A 19,924-nucleotide genomic window follows, 5' to 3' on the forward strand; every position below is an offset into this window, starting at 1 on the left:
TCAGGATAATTGCGCGCGCCCGCCTCAGCTGAAAAGACAGCAAGTGTCGATAGCAGAAATCCTGATCTTCTAACGGCATTGATTGATTGATTGATTTAAAACTTTATTAACAGATTGCAGAATGGGCGTGCCTGCTGGCAGTATAGGCTTATGGAATGAATAATCAAATGAGATCTTGCTAGCGAAAATAATTAGTTCAGCTCTTTCAGAATAACGATAAAAACAAGCCCAAATAGTATATCTAATTGATACGAATTATATCATGAGGATATCTGTATGTGCTTAGGTATTATGTACTATATAAATACATGGTTTCCAAAGAGAGGCTTGGAGGGAGGCTTGCAGTTACACTATTAATCAGGTTTTAATCTGTTTCGGACCTAATCCATACATGCATTGAATTGATTACCATTTGGTTTATACCAGTGACACCTCATGTTCATCATCAGATAACAGTGCTTGAAAAGATAAATGCATTTTCTCAAATTCATTCATCAAAAACGTCAAAGGCTCATTCAATTTATCAAGTCACGTCACGTCATCAAATCCATCAAACAGCGCATCTCCTCATATATTTTAATCCCAGTTACAATATCACAATAACGTGTGACACTGTCACAGTGATACAATTAAATACTCCACAGATTCAGATTCCTCATAATCAGGCCACGTGAGCGGATCGGCGCGGCCGAGAAATCCGCTCTTCGCTCTTTAAAGCTTGGTCCGCTCCGCTAATCGCTCATGTTGACCCCGCCCCCAAGTCGCTCTCCGCTCGCTCCCCGCTCACCTTGAATCGAGCGCTCCCCGCGCCAGATCGCTCGGCATTTTTTTTTTATTTTTTTTGGATCATGGTGTAAATTAGCTCAAACTACAACAGTCTACACCCCCTGGGCCCCTTAACAATTGTTTGTATTGAGCCGCATTGTAATTGTAGCCATTCTGCAATGTTAAATAACGTTGTTTATCCATTCACTCGCTCTATTAAGCGATGATAGGCTAGCCGAGCCACAATGCTATGGTCGCTGCCATTAACGTTAGCATGTAAGCTAACGTCAACAACAATGGCGTCGATACGTTTTCTAACTGGAGTGAGTGTGGGCGTCTCTACAGTGACAAAGCCTAAACAGGATATCACCGGTTCACCCTTCTCATTGGTTGAAAATGGCCTTCATGTTTGTACATCGCCATCTGTTGCTTTGGCATTGTACTGCATGTATATATTACATCAACAGTGTTAAACCACTGTGAGCGGCCTGGAGTGGATTGGAGCGGAGAAGAACTCTCGCTCCGGACGTCGCGCCGACTCATTTTAAAACCCACTCCTCGCTCACGTCAAAACCGGCCGCTCCGCGCCCCGCGCCGCTCACGCTCCGATCCGCTCACATGCACTGCTCATAATTCATATCCACAATCCGCGCATAGACGCTTCAGCTTGAATGAAACGCATCCGGGTGCTCCGTTAAGCAAATACACAGCGAAGAATATTAAACTAATCAGAGCCAAACACCCGATAGGTTTCATTAATTAAAAATATCCCAGCGGGATTCACATTTGCAATGATCCATTTAGTCCGTTATTAAAATAACTGTCGCGACTCGCGAGCGCCGTATCCGTATAAATATGACGTGCATTATATAGGACAAAGTAAATTCATAGGCTGAATATGATTTATTATCAGCGTTACTGCAGACCTATTATTTTACATTTCAAACGAAGCACAAAAACATAATTCAGAATGGCATAATGGGATCTAGACTGAGAAATATTTCAGGAAGGGAGCTGGGATTTTTTTTGCGGGGGTGTGGCCATAGTTCATCCAGCTAACTGAACTTAACCCTGCCCTCGACCAGGTTCAAACTTTTTGATCTGTTGTCATAGTGATTTAGACAATCGAGCGTCGGGGAATGGAAAGGTCTGGCTTAAGTCAAGCTATGCTGAAAATTATCCGGCTAACTCAGTTAGCCAGGTACGGGGAACGGGGCCCAGGAACCTGGTGTTGTTAACCTGGTGTTGTTAACCTGGTGTTGTTAACCTGGTGTTTTAACCTGGTGTGTTTAACCTGGTGTTGTTATCCTGGTGTTGTTAACCTGGTGTTGTTAACCTGGTGTTGTTAACCTGGTGTGTTTAACCTGGTGGTGTTAACCTGGTGTTTTAACCTGGTGTGTTTAACCTGGTGTTGTTAACCTGGTGTTGTTAACCTGGTGTTGTTAACCTGGTGTGTTTAACCTGGTGTTGTTAACCTGGTGTTGTTAACCTGGTGTTTTCAACCTGGTGTTGTTAACCTGGTGTTGTTAACCTGGTGTGTTTAACCTGGTGTGTTTAACCTGGTGTGTTTAACCTGGTGTTGTTAACCTGGTGTTGTTAACCTGGTGTTGTTAACTTGGTGTTTTTAACCTGGTGTGTTTAACCTGGTGTTGTTAACCTGGTGTTGTTAACCTGGTGTTGTTAACCTGGTGTTGTTAACCTGGTGTGTTTAACCTGGTGTTGTTAACCTGGTGTTGTTAACCTGGTGTTGTTAACCTGGTGTTGTTTAACCTGGTGTTGTTAACCTGGTGTTGTTTAACCTGGTGTTGTTAACCTGGTGTTTTTAACCTGGTGTTGTTAACCTGGTGTTGTTAACCTGGTGTGTTTAACCTGGTGTTACCTGGTGTTTTTAACCTGGTGTTTTTAACCTGGTGTTGTTAACCTGGTGTGTTTTAACTTGTTGTTGTTAACCTGGTGTTGTTAACCTGGTGTTGTTAACCTGGTGTTGTTAACCTAGTGTTGTTAACCTAGTGTTAACCTAGTGTTGTTAACCTAGTGTTGTTAACCTGGTGTTGTTAACCTGGTGTTGTTAACCTGGTGTGTTTAACCTGGTGTTGTTAACCTGGTGTTGTTAACCTGGTGTTGTTAACCTGGTGTGTTTTAACCTGGTGTGTTCTAACCTGGTGTGTTCTAACCTGGTGTTGTTAACCTGGTGTTGTTAACCTGGTGTTGTTAACCTGGTGTTGTTAACCTGGTGTGTTTAACCTGGTGTTGTTAACCTGGTGTTGTTAACCTGGTGTTGTTAACCTGGTGTGTTTAACCTGGTGTTGTTAACCTGGTGTTGTTAACCTGGTGTTTTTAACCTGGTGTTGTTAACCTGGTGTTGTTAACCTGGTGTTTTTAACCTGGTGTTTGACCAGGAACCTGGTGTTGTTAACCTGGTGTTTTTAACCCGGTGTTGTTAACCTGGTGTTTGACCAGGAACCTGGTGTTGTTAACCTGGTGTTTTTAACCTGGTGTTGTTAACCTGGTGTTGTTAACCTGGTGTTGTTAACCTGGTGTTTTTAACCTGGTGTTGTTAACCTGGTGTGTTTAACATGACCCTCAAAGACATGTCAAGCCCACGACACAATGGAACAGCACCCAGTAAACATGACCCTCAAATTTGAAGAGAGGGGGGAGGGTTCATTAAACCACAATAATAATTAGAGTTGTTCCGATACCGATACGAGTATCGGAAAAGCCGCCGATACTGGCTAAAATGCTGGTATCGGTATCGGCGAGTACCCTCTAATGCTGCGCTCCGATACCATATGACGTAATTTATCAACAACACTGGTCTGTTGAGTAAGCATTATAAAACAAACGTGTGCTTAATCGATTAAAGTGTCAATGCCATTTGTCATTTTAACAGCAGATACTTTCTTAAATGTCATCGTCCCGACAGAGCGGTGTTGACGGAGAGCTCATGGGTTCGCTTGGTGGCTGGTGTTATTACTATTAGCATTGAACAGCTAACCGAAAGCTAGCTTTAACATTACCTTGGCTAAAGTTGGGGCTATTCATATAATCCAGCAATAATGGCTGCAGACCTGCAAGCAAAGTACAGCAAGTTGGCAAAGGAGTATTCCAAGTTAAATCACAATGTCACCAGTAACGTTACAGTCTTCTATGGTCTTCCCATATACCGGTAGCTCATGCTAGCTAACGGTAACGTTGTCATTGCACAATTGCACGTCGCGTACACAATTAATGACATGTTGCGGACAGCCATATCGGGGACAATGTTTAGCTTTTAGTGCCAAATGATAAGAGTCTGAGGCGGAGTCTCAAAAGAGAATGTTGAATATTTATTGTGCAAAAATCACAACAGATCCGACTGCTACTGAACGGAGCCTTGTAGACAGACTGAGTAGGGTATATCTGCAGAGCCAGTGGGTAGCGAGTGCAGCAACGTATAATGTCCGTGTGGATCATTGGAGTAGGGTATATCTGCAGTGCTGAAGCCCCATACTCATTGATTAATGATACTAATACAAATCTATACAATCACCTGTTGTTGAATAAATACCATTACTTTCTAGTTATGACTAAAAAACAGTATATATAAAACAGTATTTGTTAAAAAAAAAAAAAAATTATATTTATAAAAAATTTATATAATATCGTTTTTTTTTTTTTTATGTATGCACTGGTATCGGATAAATATCGGTATCGGCCGATACCCAAAGCTTAGGTATCGGAATCGGATCGGAAAGGAAAAAATGGTATCGGAACATCTCTAATAATAATACACTTTATTTGTATAGCACCTTTCATACAGAAACTGCAGCTCAAAGTGCTTCGCAACAAAAAGCTCATAAAATTAGCACAAAGTGCAGACATATAAAATCTAAGTTTTTCACATTAGGATCTAACATCCCAACAGGCCAACTTGTTTATGGTTTGATTCAGTTTTAAATAGACAATAATAAAAAGAGTAAGATAAAATAGACTGAGTAAAATAGCGCAGTGCAATACAATTGTAGAATAGATTTAAACAGTGCGGTGATTGATTGATTGAAAATTGTATTAACAGATTGCAGAATGGGTACAATACAGTACGGCTCAATACACACAATTGTTAAGGGGATGCAGACCAGAGAGACTTTTGTCTTATTTACATCAGGGTCCCCCATTTTCAATTCATAATGAATTGTAAGTAAGGGTGCAACTAGCACCGTGCAAACCATTCTTTGTGGATCTAGCCCTCAGTATTTACAACACAATCCAAGATAATGGTAAAAGCAATAATGAAATGAATAAATAAAATGCACAATGAACTTATTAAAAGTTATTACACGTTTGATTGGTTAATAACCAGGTATTGAGTTGTTTTGTAAAGGTGTGGTAGGTAGCACAGTGTCTTATTTCAGTTGGTAGGATGTTCCAGAACTGAGTGGCTCTGACTGCAAAACAGGACTGACTGAAGGAGCTGGACCTAAACGGCACAGTACAGTCCCCTCTCTGGGTAGATCTTGTGGACCTATTATGTGTGCGTTTCTTTTAACCGTGCTTTGTTGTCGCACCGCTGCAGGCGACGTGGCGGTGAAGATCCTGAAGGTGACGGACCCCACGCCGGAGCAGTTCCAGGCCTTCAGGAATGAGGTGGCCGTCCTGAGGTAAGAAACCACCACGTGAAGCTCCTAGTGATGAGAAAACACCTGTCCTGAGGTAAGAAACCACCACGTGAAGCTCCTAGTGATGAGAAAACACCTGTCCTGAGGTAAGAAACCACCACGTGAAGCTCCTAGTGATGAGAAAACACCTGTCCTGAGGTAAGAAACCACCACGTGAAGCTCCTAGTGATGAGAAAACACCTGTCCTGAGGTAAGAAACCACCACGTGAAGCTCCTAGTGATGAGAAAACAACCGTCCTGAGGTAAGAAACCACCACGTGAAGCTCCTAGTGATGAGAAAACACCTGTCCTGAGGTAAGAAACCACCACGTGAAGCTCCTAGTGATGAGAAAACACCCGTCCTGAGGTAAGAAACCACCACGTGAAGCTCCTAGTGATGAGAAAACAACCGTCCTGAGGTAAGAAACCACCACGTGAAGCTCCTAGTGATGAGAAAACACCCGTCCGTGTTCGTCAATCTGCTTACTACCTCTTTAACCCCCTTCCCTCTGGTAGAAGACTCCAAAGTCTCAGGCGTAGGACATCTTGTTTTAAGAATAGCACATATCCCGAGGTTGTCCGTCACCTGAACTCAAGTCCTAATGCACAGGCACTTTGTACCATAAGGGCTAGCGCCAGCCGACTGGCACTTTAAGGCAATATGCACTTTAAATTGGAGCACTGAGCTCTTTTAGGCACTGTAGCATTTTTTTTTTTTTTTATTGTTTGTGAAATACTTCTACTTCAGGGATTGCATTGCATGTATTCTTGTATGTTTTTATATTGTACGTTTTTATACTGTATGTTTGGCACAGAGACAAAAATCCCAATCAACCATGTGTTGAAATGGCAATACAGTTTTCTGTCTTTTTTTTTTTTTTAAACTTTGGCCATTCCCCTGGCTCTTTTATGTGTTTATCACATTTATACTGGTCAAGGATGACCGACAGAAACAGGCTGAAAGGGTTCAGATGGGGGGGAAGACACTCTGGGAAAGGCACGGCTGCAGTCGGGATTCGAACTCGCTAAGCCCCAGATCCGTGACGAGCACGGTTGTCCACGGCGCTGAAATAGCGCTCGCGGTACGTGGTGAGCTACTGGAGCTCCCCCAGTTTTCTGTCTTCTATCAATCTCCCTCGTCTTGGGTTTGGTTTGGTTTCCTCCTCCTCCCTCCCTCCCGGGCCTCCTGTAGGAAGACCCGACACGTCAACATCTTGTTGTTCATGGGCTACATGACGAAGGACAACCTGGCCATCGTGACCCAGTGGTGCGAGGGGAGCAGCCTCTACAAGCACCTCCACGTGGAGGAGACCAACTACCGGATGATCGAGCTCATAGACATCGCCAGGCAGACGGCCCAGGGCATGGAGTGAGTAGTGAGCGCCCCATCTCTGCTTTTAGTCCTGAAGACGGGGGTCACACAAGGTCCTTGGAAGTGTTTAAAGTGCTTGATTTCTTTAGGCCTGGAATTACTTTAAAACTGTAAATCTTTTTAACGAGGTGCTTAAAAAGTCCTTGAAATTCAAATCAACCATTCGCATTGAACGTTTTGTTCATCCACGATGAGAAATTGTTCTGAATCAAGTGTAACTAATTGTCGGAAATTGGTTTTAAAGCCATAAATATTGGGTCAGATTATTTTCTTCTATAAAAACTTGATTTTAAAAGTGAATTGTATCCTTTTTAAATGCCCTTTTTTAAAATGAAAAATAGTGCGTAGGAAAGTAATTGAAAATCCTTGAATTTCATTTTGCAATGTATGTGGGAACCCTGAAAAGAGAACGGGTTAAAGTGCGCCCGGAGTCTCCTCGACGTTGTATGGATATGGTTTAATTAGGAGCTGAGATGTCGTCACAAGGTCCTTTGTGTCTCTCTTTCAGCTATTTGCACGCGAAGAACATCATTCACCGCGACATGAAATCCAACAGTATCCTTTTCCTCTTAACTCGTTTGAGTGTAACTGTGTGAAATCTGCAGAGCGGTTGGCTGGGAGGATATTTGTAGCTCAGTCTTTTTCCACACAGGTTCTCAGGTTATTTGCGGTGGCGACAGACCCGGGGGTTGGAGACGATAAACACGGCACAGGAGTCTATATGCAACACACTGTTTATAAGTTATAACTTACAAGTTTATATTGGACAATCTATTTGTGGTGGGCCCGGTCTGGTGTTGTGTGTGGGAAGCCTGGCTGTAGTGACATCACTTCTCCTCCTTTAGAATCTGAGCTCGCGTTTGGTTTCCTTGACGACGGTGTAGATATCTTCCTCCACGAAGGCTTGACGGTGAAGATCGGCGACTTCGGTCTGGCCACGGTGAAGGCCAGGTGGAGCGGCTCCCACCAGGTCGAGCAGCCGTCTGGATCCATACTGTGGATGGTAAGTTACGCAACAACTCTGGTTTTTATTGATTGATTGAAAACTTTATTAACAGATTGCAGAATGGGTACAGTACGGCAAAATTTTCCAATATTCGGTCTTAACACATTCGGGGCCATTCGATTTCCCCATCTAGCTATAGCATGGCCAGGTTTTCATTACATAGTTTCACTGTGCGTCACGGTGTTTGTAGAGCTAAATCTATATTTTATATTATAGCTATGGATACAATACCATGGTCATTTGACAGTAACTATCTTCCGTTCAAAAAAGAATTTTTTTTTTCATGAATATGTTCACGCGTTATCCCGTGGTGAATGAGTATAATTTCAGAATGATTCGGGCTAATTCCTGGGAGGCTGGCTATAGGGCGCAACGGGGGGGGTCGTTTCTGATTAATTGATTGCCAATAACGGCATTCGTTATTACCACAACATAAGGGGGATGGGTATGAAAACAATGCACGATCAAGCTGAAATTGACGTCAGATTGTCCTTACCTGTGGTCGGTGGTATTCCAAAAAGGATATTCCAATTATTTGATCACCATCTGGTCCATCCTATGCCCATCTGGTCCACGACATAACCCACCACAACATATGGATGGGGGGTCCCGAAAACTATTCAATGCGATCGAGTGAAGCCCTAGGTTTCCCATTACTAGAAAAGTGCGCCCGGAGCGGTTTAAAGGTAGCACCCGGTCTGGAACAGGGTTTACTGCGCACTCGATACTGCCTACTAGCAGGATCTGGCCGGTACTGCACCTTCAGAGTCCCGAAAAAAAGGGAAAACGATACAAAAACGTATACATGAATGGCCCCGAAAGTGTTAAGAACAGTAGACTATTCGGGTTAACAGTAGACTATTGTAGGGCTGACCGCTATTAGTCGAATAGTCAACTAATCGGTCGAAAGGAGCCGTAGTCGACTGCCAACCTCTTAGTTGAATAAAAAAAATTGCATGGCACGCATACCAGAGGCTAACTGCCTAAGAAAACAGGCACAGAGGCACTGAAAGAGGATTTCACCCATCTAATGAACACACTAGACTAGACAAATATCAAGATGTATCCATCAGTGGACCAATTGCATGCTTTTGCAGAGGACAAGAAGCCTTCCGTCGACTCCTTCAGACATTAAGCACCCCCACAGTCCAAATGGAATAAAAAATTTAAAAAAAGAAGAAATTATACTTTAAAAAAAAAGAGAAATTATAATAATTTCATAGTCGACTAATATTCGACTATCTGTACATTTCGGCCAATCATAGTCGACTATCCAAATCCTTAGTCGGGGACAGCCCTAGACTATTTTTTTTTCCATATATATTTTTTTCATTTTTGGAAGAAAGGCACAGGTACAGGCATACAATGCACATAAAACATAATTTAAATTATTTGCCAACTACACGCATTGGCTTGCCCCTTGCCTCATTTCAAATAAAAAAATTATAATAACCCCCCCCAACCCACCCCGTCATAGGCCTGAGAAGAAAAAGGATTGAGCAAAGATTTCAACAGCCCTAGACTATTGACAGTCTTGTAGGGGTTGCTGTGGCAGAGGAGACTATTCTGGTGGGAAGAGCAGAGCTGGGATGAATTACTTTCCCATTCAATTCACTGAAGAGGTGGATTGTCTTTTTTTAAATATTGAAAAACCTTTGACATGAAAAGGTTCTGCTATACAACCTATTGACGAGTAAATGAGAATGCGTGTTCTACCATCGGCAAAGAAAATGGCAATTTCTGTTTTTTTTTCTTTTGAATTGAGAGTGGGTTGATCCCAACCTGCTGGTGACAAAATACCACATTCAGGAACTGAATAGAATCTAAATTGAATGTCTTTTTTGTTATCTTTCGTCTCCAGGCACCTGAGGTTATCCGCATGCAGGACAACAATCCATACAGCTTCCAGTCGGACGTGTATTCCTACGGCATCGTTCTCTACGAGCTGATGACGGGAGAACTTCCATACTCCCAAATAGCTACCAGAGATCAGGTCAGTTTTCAACTTTACAAGTCGAGCTGAAATGAAAAATGCACTTTCTTCCTGCAAAACACAATATGACGTGTTGCCAATCATATTACTTTGGCTTCCACAAACTACTTTCAACCAATCATATTACTTTATGTAGGCTTCCACAAACTACTTTCAACCAATCATATTACTTTATGTAGGCTTCCACAAACCACTTTCAACCAATCATATTACTTTATGTAGGCTTCCACAAACCACTTTCAACCAATCATATTACTTTATGTAGGCTTCCACAAACCACTTTCAACCAATCATATTACTTTATGTAGGCTTCCACAAACCACTTTCAACCAATCATATTACTTTATGTAGGCTTCCACAAACCACTTTCAACCAATCATATAACCTTTTCACCGCGGAGTGTTGACCCCAAATGTTTTCAACGATCAAATCAAATTCCTCCCGACGTTACTCAGAAGTCCGCCATGATATGGAAACTAGATGCTCTTAACATGCTGTTTCAGCCCAACTTTAACCCTTTCACTACCACACTACAAAAGGTTAACCCTTTCACTACCACACTACAAAAGGGTTCTACCACACTACAAAAAGGTTAACCTTCTGTAGTGTGGTAGTGAAAGGTTAACCTTCTGTAGTGTGGTAGTGAAAGGTTAACCTTCTGTAGTGTGGTTGTGAAAGGTTAACCTTCTGTAGTGTGGTTGTGAAAGGGTTAACCTTCTGTAGTGTGGTAGTGAAAGGTTAATCGTCTGTAGTGTGGTAGTGAAAGGTTAATCGTCTGTAGTGTGGTAGTGAAAGGGTTAACCTTCTGTAGTGTGGTAGTGAAAGGTTAACCTTCTGTAGTGTGGTTGTGAAAGGTTAACCTTCTGTAGTGTGGTAGTGAAAGGGTTAACCTTCTGTAGTGTGGTAGTGAAAGGTTAACCTTCTATAGTGTGTTAGTGAAAGGGTTAATCGTCTGTAGTTTAACATTCTGTAGTGTGGTAGTGAAAGGTTAACCTTCTGTAGTGTGGTTGTGAAAGGTTAACCTTCTGTAGTGTGGTAGTGAAAGGGTTAACCTTCTGTAGTGTGGTAGTGAAAGGTTAACCTTCTGTAGTGTGTTAGTGAAAGGGTTAATCGTCTGTAGTGTGGTAGTGAAAGGGCTAACCTTCTGTAGTGTGGTAGTGAAAGGGTTAATCGTCTGTAGTGTGGTAGTGAAAGGTTAACCTTCTGTAGTGTGGTAGTGAAAGGGTTAATCGTCTGTAGTGTGGTAGTGAAAGGGCTAACCTTCTGTAGTGTGGTAGTGAAAGGTTAACCTTCTGTAGTGTAGTAGTGAAAGGTTAACCTTCTGTAGTGTGGTAGTGAAAGGGTTAACCTTCTGTAGTGTGTACTGGTAGTGAAAGGTTAACCATCTGTAGTGTGGTAGTGAAAGGCTAACCTTCTGTAGTGTGTTAGTGAAAGGTTAACCTTCTGTAGTGTAGTAGTGAAAGGTTAACCTTCTGTAGTGTGGTAGTGAAAGGGTTAACTTTCTGTAGTGTGGTAGTGAAAGGTTAACCTTCTGTAGTGTGGTAGTGAAAGGTTAACCTTCTGTAGTGTGGTAGTGAAAGGTTAACTATCTGTAGTGAAAGGTTAACCTTCTGTAGTGTGGTAGTGAAAGTTTAACCTTCTGTAGTGTGGTAGTGAAAGGGTTAACCTCCTGTAGTGTGGTAGTGAAAGGGTTAACCTTCTGTAGTGTGGTAGTGAAAGGTTAACCTTCTGTAGTGTGGTAGTGAAAGGTTAACCTTCTGTAGTGTGGTAGTGAAAGGTTAACCTTCTGTAGTGTGGTAGTGAAAGGTTAACCATCTGTAGTGTGGTAGTGAAAGGTTAACCTTCTGTAGTGTGGTAGTGAAAGGGTTAAAACAAAGACGCCATGTTTCCAGGTTGGCGAGTGGATACTAGTAAGGATGCACCGACAGTAGTGGAACACCGAGCAGATACTAGGCTAAAACAGGGTGTCCATATCGGATCAATGTGCAACATGTCCCAAATCGAAGCGAATTGTCCTTATTTGGCCTGTTTTTAAAGTTTAGGATTGTACCATTTTGTATCTGCAGCAAATCGGTGGTCTCAGTACATCCCTGGTCAATATCGTGTACTGGTGATATTAAATTGTTGCCTAGAAAACGGATCATATTTGCTGTATATGTCATGCCCCGCTATCTCTCGCATCTTTTCCGGTACTTTCTAAAATTATACCATTGGATACAAATCAGATTTTGTCATAAAAGACAGGCCTGTGACCTTTTGACCCCATTGTGTGATGTGATCAAGTCAAACAGGAAGGGTGACCCACTTTCAGACACGTGGCTGTGTTTTCCTGTGTGTGTGTGTGTGTGTGTGTAGAGGCTCTACTGTGTGTGTGTGTAGAGGCTCTACTGTGTGTGTGTGTGTGTGTGTAGAGGCTCTACTGTGTGTGTGTGTGTAGAGGCTCTACTGTGTGTGTGTGTTGAGGCTGGTGGAGAGGCTCTGGGTCACTGTCTGGAAGGGGTTGTGGAACTGGCTGCCCTCTTACAGCAAGGTTCCCTAGAGCCACTGGCCTAATATTAGACCCAGTAACACAACCCTGTGTGTGTGTGTGTGTGTGTGTGTGTGTGTGTGTGTGTGTGTGTGTGTGTGTGTGTACAGATCTGACCAATATCATGTCATCAACCTTTATTTAGGTCACGCTCATTTTCAATGTCGTCGAGACTTTACCGACATTTTCAATGCGCACATTTCTACAATATAACAATAATAAATATTAATAACTTATCTATATAGTATAAAATGAACAACATAGGCATAAAATCGGCACACAGATTGACGGAATAAAAAAACAATGCATAAATTGCAGACATACGAATAGGTATAAAAGATGATGAAAGTAGTAGCAATGTAAACATGCAGACTTAATAATGGCAGTCCCATGGTCAATTTATGACCAACAACATATTGCATTATGTTCCCTCTCTATACTATTTCCATCCACTATTAGTACAATGACTACCTACAGCTGCTGCCATGATGGCTCGCTCTGCCCCCGTCCTCCTCCTGACTTCATCATCATCATCATCATCATCATCATCAGCTGAGCTGGCAGCAGCAGGCGCACGGGACCATCACACTTTTATTGCCTCATCGTCGTGCACTCGTGTCCTTTACAGTCGCTCCGGTGCTTGAGATGCCATTCACCTCATACTACTGGCCGTGCGTTTATATATAAAGCCCCTGGACCCTCTGACCAACATCCCAGTCCACCGTATTATGCAAAGTCATCGTTGTCATGACGATCGTCCATCAAGCCTGTCTTTAGATGCTGCTCCGTCTGACGTCCAGGCTCTGACCAGGGTTCGCACAAGGTCCTTGAAGTGCTTGATTTTTTTAAGTTCGAGGCCTGGAATTTCTTAAACGGCAAATTTTTTTAACAAGGTGAAATTAAAATCAACCATTCGCATTGAACGTTTTGTACATCCAGGGCTGTACGCTAAGCTTTTTCACTAGGGGCACAGTTGCCCCTAAATGAGAAATTTAGGGGCACAGAATATTTTTTAGGGGCAGATTTTTAAATAACAATTTTACCATTATAGTGCAAAAAAATATGTTCCTCCTGCCTCATTACTGTGGTCCTTTTATTTAACATTCAAGTGCTTTTGTTTTCAGGTTTGTATATTTTATAATGAACCAACTGAGAGTGTGTAAATCACTAATAGAACAAAAACAACAAACTGTGTGTGTGTGCGCGCGCTTGTAGTGCTCCTTGAATGAGATCACCACAACACACACACACCATTGCATTAATCAGGAGGACAAGAAACTCTGCATACCTTTGTTTCACAATGAAAAGTGCTTTATAAATCAAATTAATTATTATTATTGTGAATAACCCCATGAAAGGTTTATTATTTTTATGGGTAATTACCCGCTTCATATTTGTGATGTTACTGGTTTCAGGGTGTGCCTAAAGTGATCAATGTGTTGGAGATCTATGCCAATTAATGTTTATGTATATCCAGGACTTTTTTTTATAAGAATTGAGAGGCCTACTACGGTATTTGTATATGTGACCTTTATTTTGAAAACCGTGTTGCGACGCAACCTTGTTTACGTTTGCGCTTTTGACAGTGAAATGTTCAGTTCAACTTAGCTCGAAGGAAAGACTCTAATCAAAAAGGTTTAATTGACCCGTATGAGGCTCTTACGGTAGGACTTTGATTGTTTATAGAAGAGGAATGTAATACTATGCAAAACGAGAAATAAACAGTGATTTTACCAGCAGTAAGTTGCAAGCCACTTTCATACGGGGAACCGTGACAATTATTAGTATCTTATTTGCATATTGTCTCATTATTAGATAGATAGATAGATAGATAGGTTGATACTTTATTGATCCCTGGAGGGAAATTTAAGTAGACAGTATTTAAGTATTGAAAAACGTCCTAATACATTTACATTTACATTTAGTCATTTAGCTGACGCTTTTATCCAAAGCGACTTACAAGTTCTGTGCGACAAGACAGCAAGAAGGGTATAACTCTATCAGCTGAGTAACAATGTTCATCAAAGTGTTGCGTGTTACAGTGTAGGTTAGTTTATTAGGACAAGTGCATGACATTAAGGTTAGTCGGGGTTAGATTTCTTTTTTTTTTTTTTTTTTTTTTTATCATTTCAGATAATGGTTGAATAAGTGAGTCTTTAGTCGACGGCGAAAGATTGGACGGGATTCGGCTGTCCTAACTGGGATGGGTAGTTCATTCCACCAGTGTGGGGCAAGGACTGAGAATAGGCGGCTTCTCTTTGATGACCCTCCGGGAGCTTGGATAGGAGTAGATCTGAGGCGGCCAGAAGACGCAGAGCGTAGGGGTCTTGAGGGTGTGTAGTTAGAGACCATTGACCGGAGGTAGGCGGGAGCGGTTCCCTTTGCCGCACGGTATGCTAGGTCGAGGGCCTTGAAGCGGATACGTGCAGCAATGGGGAGCCAGTGCAGGTCCCTAAGAAGTGGGGTGACATGGGCTGACTTCGGTAGGTTTGAGATCAGGCGGGCCGCTGCATTTTGAATGAGTTGAAGAGGCTTGGTGGCAGTGGCCGGGAGGCCAGCTAGCAGTGCGTTGCAGTAGTCGAGGCGGGAGATGACTGTTGATTGGATGAGGAGTTGGGTGGCTTCTTTTGTCAGGAAGGGGCGTATCCTTCTGACGTTGCTCAGGAGGAATCTGCAGGTTCTGGTTGTCGCTGCGATGTGAGCAGAGAAGTTCAACTGGTCGTCGAGGACAACACCAAGGTTCTTGGCGGTCGGCGACGCGGTCACAGCTGCATTCTCGACTGTGATGGAGAGGTCGGTCAGGGGGGAGGATTTGGCCGGCAGGTGGAGCAATTCTGTTTTGCTTAGGTTCAGTTTGAGGTGGTTGGTCGTCATCCAGGCGGAGATGTCGGACAGACAGGCCGAGATCCGCTCAGAGACGTGGATATCTGAGGGAGGGAAGGAGAGGAAGAGTTGAGTATCATCGGCATAACAATGATATGAGAAGCCATGAGATGTGATAATGTTACCCAGTGATTTAGTGTAGAGGGAGAAGAGAAGGGGTCCTAGGACCGAGCCCTGGGGGACACCCGTCCGGAGGGGGCGGGTGGCCGACAGAGTCCCTCTCCATGACACTTGGTAGGAGCGGTCATTGAGGTATGATGTCAGCCATGTCAGCGCAGATCCAGCCACTCCCATTCCTGCGAGGGCCGCGAGGAGGATCTGATGGTTGACTGTGTCGAAGGCTGCAGATAGATCTAGGAGAATCAGGACAGAGGAGAGGCCTTTCGCTTTTGCTAAGTGAAGTGCCTCTGTGACCGCAATGAGGGCCGTTTCTGTGGAGTGGCCAGTCCGGAAGCCAGACTGATTGGGGTCTAGGAGGTCATTCTGTAAGAGATAAGCAGTAAGTTGGTTGGATACAGCACGTTCAAGTGTTTTAGAAAGGAAGGAGAGAAGAGAGACAGGGCGATAGTTGGCTATGACGGTGGGGTTCAGGGTTGGTTTTTTTATGAGGGGCGTGACTCTGGCTTGTTTTAGGGAGGTGGGGACCACCCCCGAGTTGAGTGAGGAGTTGATGGTTGCAGTTAGGAATGGGAGGATGTCCGGTGCTATGGTCTGGAGGAGTGGGGAGGGTAGCTGGTCCAGCTGGCATGTAGTCGGACGGTTCGACGTTACCAGTGTCAGGGTCTCGGCTTCTGTAATGGGATAGAAAGATGACAGAGTGAAGGATGAGGTTCTCGATTCAGCGTTTGGAATGGGTGGGGGTTGGGAGAAGGAGCTGCGGATGTTCTCCACTTTTTCCTCAAAGAAGATCGCAAAGTCTTCGGCAGAAAAAGATGAGGGAGGAGGAGGTGGGGGGGGAGTGAGGAGGGAGGACATGGTAGCATGCAGTTTGCGAAGATTCTTGGCAGAGGCCTCGATCCTATGGTGAAAGAAAGAAGCTTTGGCATTAGTAATGGTTTTGGAGAATGTTAACAAGAGGTTGTGATATGTGTCGATGTCAGCAGTGAGGCGTGACTTTCTATACTTCCTCTCAGCCGCTCTCAGGACCTGTCTTTGTTCTCTCACTGCATCCGTCAGCCATGGACTGGGTGGGGAACGGCGGGCAGGTTTCTCAACGAGGGGACAGAGCTTGTCGAAGGAGGTTGCAAGGGCTGAGAGGAGGGTGGAGGTTGCCATCTCTGTGGGGAGAGCAGAGAAGGTGTCACTCAAAGGTAGAGCGGATATTATGTCAGAGGAGAGGGTGGAGGGGGATAGGGAGGGCAGGTTGCGTCTGAGTGAGACGGTTTGAGTTGGGGTGAAGACTTTTCGGTTAAGCATGAGAGTTAGTGAGAAGGATATGAAGGAATGGTCAGATACATGTAGGGGAGTTACCGTGGTGTTAATGATGCTGGAGTTACGGGAAAATATGAGATCCAAGGAGTTGCCTGCTTTGTGGGTGGGAGGCATGGCAGTGGGAGTCAGGTCAAATTGTTGTAGGAGGGAGACCACTGGGACCGACTGAGATGAGTCAGGCAGGTTGAAGTCGCCCAATAGAAGGAGAGGGGTACCATCTTCCGGTAAGGAGCTTAGAAGCATGTCCAGCTCATCTGTGAAGTGATCGAGGGGACCTGGAGGGCGATAGAGTGTAACAATGGTGAGATTGAAAGGATTAGAGACAGATACTGCATGATATTCGAGGGAGGAGAGTGACAGTTCTGGGAGTTGCGTTAGGTTTGTAGCCCATGAAGGAGATGTCATGAGGCCAGTGCCTCCACCCCGTCTGGAGGGTCGAGGTGTGTGAGTGAAGTTATAGTTTGTAGATAATGCTGCAGGTGTTGACGAGTTATTGGGGGTTATCCAGGTCTCAGTTAGAGCCAGGAGCTGCAGATTTAGACTATGGGCGTAGGCAGTAATGAAGTCAGCTTTCTTGACTGCTGATTGACAATTCCATAAGCCTCCCTGTACTGTGACAGGTGTATTAGTGGCTGTAGGAGGGTAGGAGAGATTAGCCGGGTTGCTAGCAAACTGGCGTGGATAATAGTGGGCGACTCATCTAATGCATGGCTGACATTTGTTAGAAGTGTCCGTGTCCCCGTCAATCATCACTGCCAGATCCGACTTAATTTAATCGGCTATGGTCTCTTATCATCTCTCCACATCGGACGTGGTTGTCATAAGATGGACTGATATCCGCTCTGTTCTTCTTGCAGAGCTAAATTAGCGGCTTAAACTTTATTGAAAGGAAGTTCTTCTTTGGCGATGCAATAGCCCACATTCAGTTTCTACGATTGTTCGCTAGGAATTATGGGATTTGGTGTTGGATGTATGGACTCTACGCAGACGGGGACATGGTATTTAATCGCACGATAGACTACAACTACCAAGTAGAATAGCGTGGCCCAGATTCACTTCACAGTACACGCACGGGGGCTACGCAGTAAATTCATTCATCGCCGACAGATTTTTTCATAGCACCGCGACATTATGTCGCACTGTACAGCCCTGGTTGTAGACTAATGTTTTACTATTTTTTTTTATCCAATTTGTATGGATTAATTTAGGAGTGAAATGCGAATGAAGGGTTGAAATCACTACTCGCAAGGTTGCCCCCAAATATTATTTACTACTCGCACGGGCCAAATTAAGGGGCAATTTGCGACAACCTCGTCACACTGTACAGCCCTGACATCCATGATCAAATTGTTCAATCAAGAAATACGTTTTTTTTGCCCTTCTAAAAATTTAAATAATAATGGGAAAAGTACTTGAAAGTCCTTGATTTTCGTTTTGCAATGTCTGTGGGAACCCTGGTGTGATGAGAAGGGAACAACGCACTACAGACTTGGGGGCGACGAGTGGCTCGGGAGGTTCCCGGTTCGATTCCCGCTCCTCCCGGGCAGCGTGTTGAAGTGTCCTTGAGCAAGACACGTAACCCCTAACTGCTCCCGATGAGCAGGTTGGCACCTTGCATGGTCGCCTCCACCATCGGTGTGTGAATGTGCGAGTGAATGGGTAAAAATGTGAGGAACAAATTGTAAAGCACTTGTAAAGCTGCTACATAAATGCAGCCATTTACCATAAATGCAGCCATTTGCATGCTGTCCTTAGCGTCTGAAAGCCAGTTTTATTTTAATGTCCTGTGGTGATTTGCTGAGACTGATAGTTGCAGAGCTCATCTTGAATGTTTGTCAGAGAACGGTAACGGTAAAGGGAAGAGAGACTTGCAGACATTTTACAGTCCACCGATATTAGATCCAACACTCCCTCTCACTAAAACACTCCCTCTCACTAAAACACTCCCTCTCACTAAAACACTCCTTCTCACTAAAACACTCCCTCTCACTAAAACACTCCCTCTCACTAAAACACTCCTTCTCACTAAAACACTCCCTCTCACTAAAACACTCCCTCTCACTAAAACACTCCCTCTCACTAAAACACTCCTTCTCACTAAAACACTCCCTCTCACTAAAACACTCCCTCTCACGAAAACACTCAGTCTGAAAAGACCTCCACTGGCTTCTCGTCTCCCACAGGATCAACTACAACATCCTGGTGTAATCCAGTGGATTTTAACCTGGGACCATAGGCTCCACAGGTGGCTGCACTAACCAGCTGAGCTAAAGGGTCAGTCCTGTTAGCAGGTGCTGGTTGACTGTGACTGATTCCTCTGTAGTTTACACTAACCAGCTGAGCTAAAGGGTCAGTCCTGTTAGCAGGTGCTGGTTGACTGTAGTTTACACTAACCAGCTGAGCTAAAGGGTCAGTCCTGTTAGCAGGTGCTGGTTGACTGTAGTTTACACTAACCAGCTGAGCTAAAGGGTCAGTCCTGTTAGCAGGTGCTGGTTGACTGTAGTTTACACTAACCAGCTGAGCTAAAGGGTCAGTCCTGTTAGCAGGTGCTGGTTGACTGTAGTTTATACACTAACCAGCTGAGCTAAAGGGTCCAACCTGTTAGCAGGTGCTGGTTGACTGTAGTTTACACTAACCAGCTGAGCTAAAGGGTCAGTCCTGTTAGCAGGTGCTGGTTGACTGTAGTTTACACTAACCAGCTGAGCTAAAGGGTCAGTCCTGTTAGCAGGTGCTGGTTGACTGTAGTTTATACACTAACCAGCTGAGCTAAAGGGTCAGACCCGTTAGCAGGTGCTGGTTGACTGTAGTTTACACTAACCAGCTGAGCTAAAGGGTCAGAGCCGTTAGCAGGTGCTGGTTGACTGCAGTTTACACTAACCAGCTGAGCTAAAGGGTCAGACCCGTTAGCAGGTGCTGGTTGACTGTAGTTTACACTAACCAGCTGAGCTAAAGGGTCAGACCCGTTAGCAGGTGCTGGTTGACTGTAGTTTATACACTAACCAGCTGAGCTAAAGGGTCAGTCCTGTTAGCAGGTGCTGGTTGACTGTAGTTTATGCTCGTAATAGTATCTCTCTCATTACGCTGCCGGCAACTGTTTACGTTTGTGAGTGCTATAGTCCAATAGATGCCATTGCGACTGTATGTCCTTTGTTTACAAATGAGATAGATCCGCACCAAAAAGGGTAGTGTGAACGCAGACTGAAAACCAAACAATGTATCATTTTCACATTTGGTCACCCAGAAAGTCCGGACTATCCGCGGACTTTCAGGTGTGAACACGCCCTGACACTGGTCTTCAACTACAAAGCGC

The 19,924-nt window shown here is 44.0% G+C and overlaps 1 protein-coding gene across 2 annotated transcripts in view; it reads left to right on the forward strand.

Annotated features, from left to right (window-relative positions):
* Positions 1 to 19,924, forward strand: part of raf1a (Raf-1 proto-oncogene, serine/threonine kinase a) — a 59,090-nt gene that overhangs the window by 28,582 nt on the left and 10,584 nt on the right. For both annotated transcript variants that reach the window (XR_014620702.1, XM_084334105.1), the window contains exons 11-15: positions 5,321 to 5,405; positions 6,595 to 6,771; positions 7,283 to 7,329; positions 7,659 to 7,777; positions 9,642 to 9,773. Coding sequence is in view for 1 of the 2 variants with exons in the window: in XM_084334105.1 (XP_084190231.1) it covers positions 5,321 to 5,405; positions 6,595 to 6,771; positions 7,283 to 7,329; positions 7,659 to 7,777; positions 9,642 to 9,773 (560 nt within the window). In the remaining variant the exon portion in view is untranslated. The remainder of the gene's footprint in view (positions 1 to 5,320; positions 5,406 to 6,594; positions 6,772 to 7,282; positions 7,330 to 7,658; positions 7,778 to 9,641; positions 9,774 to 19,924) is intronic.

Source organism: Notolepis coatsorum (genome assembly GCF_963971535.1).
Source record: "Notolepis coatsorum genome assembly, chromosome: 17".
NCBI lineage: Eukaryota > Metazoa > Chordata > Actinopteri > Aulopiformes > Paralepididae > Notolepis > Notolepis coatsorum.